General features: G+C 34.2%; 1 protein-coding gene across 2 annotated transcripts in view; it reads left to right on the top strand.

Annotated features, from left to right (window-relative positions):
- Positions 1–7,314, top strand: part of LOC106470067 (slit homolog 3 protein-like) — a 49,138-nt gene extending 41,824 nt beyond the window's left edge. Inside the window, exons 1-2 of one of the 2 annotated variants that reach the window (XM_022398611.1) lie at positions 1,807–1,864; positions 2,178–7,314. In XM_022398611.1, the coding sequence (XP_022254319.1) occupies positions 3,098–5,725 (2,628 nt within the window). In that variant the 5' untranslated portion in view covers positions 1,807–1,864; positions 2,178–3,097 and the 3' untranslated portion in view covers positions 5,726–7,314. Of the gene's footprint in view, positions 1–1,806; positions 1,865–2,177 lie in introns of those variants that run through there. The other variant, XM_013930592.2, reaches the window with a different exon arrangement.
- The last annotated feature ends 49 nt before the right edge of the window (positions 7,315–7,363 follow it).

Below are 7,363 nucleotides of genomic sequence, written 5' to 3'. Positions count from 1 at the left end.
TTGATTTTCCTGTAGTTGCTGCTGACTTTCTTCCTGTTTTCTTTCTTGTTCCAGTTGCCACTGCTGTAATCTTTCTTCTTGTTTCTTTTCTTGTTTATTTTGTTGTTCGAGCTGCCATTGTTGCATGTTTTCTTGCAACTGCTGTTGTCTCTCTTTTTGTTTCTTTTGCTGTTCTTGTATTGCTGCCATCAAATCTGCTAAACTGTAGTTTGATTTGCCGCTTCTCGTTTCCATCTTCTCTTTTTCTTCTTCTTTTTTTTATTCCACTTCTGACACCAATTTGTTACGCCTCCAGTCGTTAATTGATTTTCCGTAACTTCGTTCTGGCTGAAATTTTAGCAGTGAGTAATTGAACTGCAGTCAGAAAGTATTGTTGAAGTTAACGTTCGTTGTTAAAACGTTTGTTATAGAGCGACTGTTGAAAATAAGTGTATCGGTAAAGTTATATTCAGAAAGAATAAACCAGTTTTATTAAGTAAGGACTTGTGTCACCTACACACATTGTCCCGTCACGTTGTGAGCGTCTTATATATATACCAGACTAACATATATCTAGTAAATGCTAGGGCATTCACGAAGGAACAGGATAGTTCTAGAAACTTGGCGTGACACTAGTCACATGACCTCGCTGACGCAACAGTATATTATTATCGTTTATACATTTCGGCTATATCTTAGAGTTTAACTTTGTTGAGTTCTGGCTGTCTGATCTATAAAATGACCTTGTACTCAGTGGTAGGTTTGGTCTTAAAGTCGGATTAGGTGTGTACAGAAATAGCTGTTCTTCTTTTTATTGCAGTTATCTTGATTATTTGATTATTTTTAATTATAATATTGATACCTTTACTATTCATTGTACAGTTATATTTGTTTATTTTTTACCTACAATCCGATACAAACAGTCAAACTATTTCCTAGCCTGCCCCCCAATGGCACAGCGGTATGTATATCTGCGGACTTACAACGCTAGAAACCGGGTTTCGATACCCGTGGTGGACAGAGCACAGATAGCCCATTGTGTAGCTTTGTGCTTAATTACAAACAAACAAAAACCTAGCTTAAAGTTACACCTACGAAGCCATACAATAGGTTTTTATTGGTCACTAAATTTTTTCAAGAAGGATTGTATAAAGCTTTGGGTATTTCACACTTTTCCCGAGATAGAGAATTAGTATTAGTGCACGAGTCAAAGAATTAGTTTTCACGTGCCTTGAAAGTAGAATTCCACTCTTTCTGTAATGTTAGTTTCATTAACAATATTGATTAAACTTTTTATTGTATATATATAACTAATGTTATCATTTTTCATTTATTTAGTATGTATATTTCTTAATACAATGATTATTTTGCATTGTTACCTTAGTATATTGATTTAGAATTAACCTAAGTTTCTGACCACGGAGGATAACGGAAAAAGAAAGCATTGAGAAAATTGTAAATGTGAAAATACACAGAATCAAGTTATAGAATTATGACGTAACAAGAAACCCCGATTACCCAAGTGCTTTTGGAAGATCAACCTTCCGAAATTGCTCCTGTTATCGGGTTAATCTTATAATTATTATTTTTTTGCGATGTATTTGTTTGTTTTGAATTTCGCACAAAGCTACACGAGGGCTATCTGCACTAACTATCTCTAATTTAGCAGCGTAAGACTAGAGGGAAGGCAGCTAGTCATCACCACCCACCGCCAACTCTAGGACTACTCTTTTACCAACGAATAGTGGAATTAACTGTCACTTTATAACGTCGACACGGCTGAAAGGGCGAGCATGTTTGATGGGACGGGGATTCGAACCCGCGACCCTCAGATTGCGAGTCGAGCTCCCTAACTACCTGGCTCTTCCAGGCCGGATAGTGCGATGTAACTAAATTATATATATATTTACATTTACTTCAATATCGACAGAATAGAAAGTAATTATGTCGACTGATTTCATTTTACCATTTTTATTTAAAGAAACGTGATAACGATCTAAATAAGTTAATAATAATCTATATAAATATGAATTTAACAGTTAGGTTTCCAAAAATCAACAAAAAATTCCTAAGAAAAGTTATTTAAGTTTGATATTTGTAAATGATTTACGATTCGGTTATTTGTTATAAGTTGTTGGTAGTATGTTCGGCTTATCTTTCTAATATACTTAACACAGTCTGTTTCTGTATTGTTTTAGGTTTAGTCATACGGAAAACCTTTGAAGAATAGAAGAAGAAAAAAAAAGTTGTCAGCTAATCTCTTTTATTGGGTGTTGTAGAACACCTACAGACACCCAGTCCACAGGGGTCAACAACAATTACAAGAGTGATTAAGAATGGTGCCTACCCGAAAGAATTGTGTTCTGCTGAAGATGTTCACTCAGCCTATTGTTGATGTGAACCTAGCCGTTGTATTGATTTAATCATGTTCTTTAGTACCCTTTTCAAACAACAAGAAAAACTGTCTCGAGTCTGTAGAAAGCTTGGTCATCCAGTGAGTTTAAATACTCCAAGGTATTGTGTTGACAGAACTGGTGTACGTTCGTAAGTTTGTCAAACTCGAATAACGTGGCTCACATGTCAAGCATTCAAGTGATGCTTGTATAAACAACTCTAAACACAACATTTCGAAGGAGCCACAGCGTTTGTAATTAAGAACTGTGTGGCTCAGGTGATTTACACGAAACAACCAGATGCTGGCAGTTGGACTTACAAGCAGTACTCGAAAACAAAATAAACGACAAAAACTAGCCTAAATTTGCCTTCTTCTTACAGACTAAAGTCCAACAGCTTTTAATTAGTTCAGTCGTAACGCTGATGAAACTGTGCGTGTAATTTGTAATTTTACACGATAAAAGACACGTAATACATAGAAACTGGCGAATTAACAATCTTGGTAAACCCAAAGATTGAACTGCAACAAACTGTGGTCATCTGAAACTTTCATCAACAAGTCAAAATTGGCACGTAATAACAATATACTGTGGAGATTAAAGTGTTGCCTTTTATTAACAAAGTAAATATATTATAACCAATACAGGAATTTCAGTTCAAAGACTGTGACTGCCCTCTGCTGAAGCCTATATACAAACTCCATGACTTCTGGACAATTTCATTTATGGGTACATTGGAATTAGCCCAAGTTGCACAACCTAGAAGGATGGTATCATATCCATTAACAGTTTGTACTTTTATAATGTTAGTAAAGGCTTCGGTAGCGTGCCCAAATGCCTGTTTTTGTGATGAAAATTTCCTGTATGTTCGTTGTATGAGCGATGGGATATGGCGAGTACCACTTGACATACCAAAAACGGTGATTCGGCTTGAGCTCCGGAAATATATAATTCCATCCTTAACCTTTAGAAACCTAGAAGGCTTCGTACAATTAAAAGACCTCAAACTACAGCAAACACAGATCAAGACTATTAATAATGAAACTTTTTTGAATCTTCATGCACTGGAACGTCTAGATTTAAGTCAAAATCTACTTTATATTTTAAAAAAGGGAACTTTTGATGGTTTATTAGCTTTGCGTTATTTGGATATTTCATCTAATCTCCTTGTCTCTTTTGACGAGGCTTTTCGAAACCTGTCTTCTATAGAAAAGCTGAACCTTGGCGACAACCGAATTCCTCAACTTACAGTGAAGAGTTTAACAGGGCTACAGAACGTCCGATATTTGAACTTAGAACTAAATAATATATCTACAATTCAAATGGGAGCTTTCCAATATTTGAAAAATTTGGTTCACTTAACTTTAAGCAACAATCCCCTTATTACCTTAACTCGTTTGGATTTTTTTGGCTCTAGACTCCAATATATTGATATTTCAAACAGTGGCATACAACATGTGCCCCAAAGCTTGACACGATTTGTGAGAGACTTAAGGCTGGCTAAAAATAATATAACCTACATCAGAACAGGAGATTTAGAAAGTTACCAATATCTTGGGCTTCTTGTCCTGGACGACAACAACATATCAGAAATTGAAAATGATGCCTTGGGGAGGCTTGAGTTTTTGAACAGGCTTTGGTTAAATGGTAATAAATTGAGGTCAATCCCAATGAACTTACCACCTTGTTTGCAATCGCTTTACATGGAAAATAATAGTCTGAAAGAACTTCCATCTTTCAGTTTCCAAGGACTGATCAATTTGGAACACTTGTATCTTCAGAAAAATGTAATTGAATATCTACACAAATGTGCCTTCTGCAATCTTTTTAATTTGAGAAGCCTGGACCTTCAAGCTAACAAGATAAAGAATTTGACAGTTGGTGTTTTTGAAAAACTTGCCCAACTTGAAACCTTGAATCTATCACAGAATAAGATTAAGATGATAGGATCAAGGTGCTTTGTTGGATTGGACAACCTCAAAACTCTTCAGATTTCCCATATTTCTTCCATCATCTACTTTGATGAACTAGTTTTCGACACACTGAAAAATCTGATCAAACTGGAACTGTATGACAGCTCTCATTTATCTCACCAGGTGCTTAGATCTACTGGAGTCCTTCATGCCCTACATAATGTTAGAGAACTAAATATCATGCACAATGACCTAACCAGTTTGAGATCTGACTTCCCTTCTTTCTTCCCTAACTTAGAGATTATCAAAATGAGTGGTAACAAATGGCACTGTAATCAATCTATTTTGTGGTTACAGAAATGGATCACTACCTCACACATCCAATTTTACCAGAGTTATGATGTTTACTGTTCTTCTCCTCTTCAACTTCAATTTAAGCCAATTATGCTTCTAACAGAAAAAGACCTCACAATCATACTGAATGAAACATCTAAAATGGAGACAAAAAATGATAATCTGGAGAAAGATGATGTGAAATTATATGTAACAGCAACACAATTCCCATTAACCACAAACAAATCTTCAGGAATGTTTGTACCAGTGTATGGTACACAAATGTCAGTCATGGTGAACAAAAGCCAATCTAGAATTTGGATGACATCTAATAAATCAAACCTTCCAGGCAATTCAGAAGCACAATTAAACACCACAGAAATAAAATCTTACAATGAAACTCTCAACTCACAATACATTCTATCTTCAGGTAATATTGATATTCATAATATGGATGCTAATACAACAAATGCTCAAACAATAAATACCAGTTCAAAGATAATTCAAGCTGATAATCTTACAGGTGGAATTGAAAATACCTTAAGTTCAGATAACATTAGTAACATATCTGCATTACTTGCAGAAAGTTTAGAATTAACCAACTTTGCACTACAAATATACAACACAACTGAAAGTTTTTACAATTATATAACAAAGCATGAAAAAATTTCATCTCACAAGAAACTGTACAACTCCTCAATTTTCAGTGCTCATGTTCAGGTCCACAAAATATCTAGTAATCCAACAATGGCTCTAAACATTTCATTTTCAATAGCTGGGGGTTGCATTTTTGTAATTTTAGGATTTGTAGCATTAGTCTCTATATATCGACACTGGAAGTTCTCTTTTAATGATAAGCAATGTCAACTTCAGAGAAACAACAGCATTTCATACAGTCCACAAAAAGATGAGGTTTCTATTCTCACAGTAACTGAAAATACAACAAGACAAAAAAATGGCCCCAATCATGAACTAGGAAACAAACTGTATGATGTTATGGTGAACATTGATGAGTATCAAGATCCAGCAACAGCAGTTTTTCCCTATCTTCAGTTTCAGGAATTACTTCCTCAGACTTTGGATGAAAATGGACATATTCTCATATGAGATTCCAAGCATGCAGGTCCATGATACACATGACTTTTATGTACTGACTTGTCTTTTCATGTTACCTACTCCACTGGAACAAGGTGAGACATCTTTCACTACATCTGTGTAGTGTTGTACCATTTTCAAGAAGCCCAAAGTGCCAGAATTATAACTTTGAGGGAAACTAATAACTAAATAAGCCACCAAAGATGGAATAATGGTACTAGTACTGTCCTGCTAAACCATTTCAATATCTATGGTATTTTTTACATATATAAATAGTATTTTCACAATATGTAAAAAAAACCTCTCCACATGAAAGCTATACACATTATTTAGCACAATACAGCTGATAAACAACAAATTTTAAAATCTTCAGTTGAGTGAGGAGTTTATGCATGTATGAAGTGTACATTTTATGCTAGTACATAATTCCTTAAGCTCTTTCCTTTCACAGTATGTAAATGGGCATTTTTGAAGATGATTCTCAGAATTCATAAAATTAGCAAGGTACATGGGCATCTGCAGAAATTTTGCCAGGGAGGTACGTGGGGTGGGGGCAAAGTATTGTGAATTGAATAAAAAATTCATATACATATGCTGAATGAATAAAGAAAGAATTATGTTTCTCATTTTCCAGGTGGGGCAAGTGCCCCCTCCCCTACATGTTGATTGCCCATGACAAGGTATAAGACATACGAAAATTAACCAGTCTGGGATGTAGCTCATGCTAAAAGTTCATAAACAGTTGATCTAGTGCCCCAAAGAAAGCTGGTATTAACAACATCCCAGTTGCTGTTACATTAGAATGTCTCAGTAAAAAAAAATCATTAATTACTCATATACTTAATCTCATGGTAATTTTTTTTTATTTTGATGGACATGTAATTAAATATCACCAGCAAAAAAAAATAAAAACGGTTGTGCCAAAGACAATATTTTTCGTGAATAAATTTAAAATGAAATAAGACCCAACTTTTTAGGTTTTTCAAAAAACAATTTCTCTTTGGAGCCAAAGTACAATGTTATGTTTTGTCTTCTTTTCAGTATTCTCAATACTGTTTACTTTAAGTAATAGTGGTAAGTTTAAATATTCACATATTTGAAAAAAACAATACTCTGCGCAGACTCAGATTTTCTTTTTCAAATTTAGTATGCTGATGAAATATGTGATGGATAATATGTGCTAGCAAATTACTCTGCTTGATATTAAGTAGGTTGTCAGTGTTATCCTAATGAAAACTTAATGAAGAGAAAATACAAATAACAAAAATTATATGAGACCATTTTTTTGTCTCTTGTGTGAATGGGTTCATTCGTTGAATAATTTATTATCACTAATTTAAAATAATTATTTATTCGTATAGGTCAATAAAATACTTGTTCCTTTTAGAGCTATTTTATTTCTGTTCAAAATAAACAACAGTGAAATGTCATTTAAAGCTTTATTATTGAAACAAATATATTTTTCTACATGTTTCGGTCACGTTTCTTAAGGCAACCCTATGACGACCCGAAACAAATGACTAAACCACATAGCAAAATATCTTTGTTTTTGCAATTATAAGCAATTGTGGTTTAAATTATGTATTACTTTCAGTAATTAAATATGAACAAAACCAAGTAATAACAAGTTATTTTTTTTCTGAGCATGAG

Source organism: Limulus polyphemus, unplaced genomic scaffold, assembly GCF_000517525.1.
Source record: "Limulus polyphemus unplaced genomic scaffold, Limulus_polyphemus-2.1.2 Scaffold3802, whole genome shotgun sequence".
Classification (NCBI taxonomy): domain Eukaryota; kingdom Metazoa; phylum Arthropoda; class Merostomata; order Xiphosura; family Limulidae; genus Limulus; species Limulus polyphemus.
This window is presented reverse-complemented; position numbering and strand designations above follow the sequence as displayed.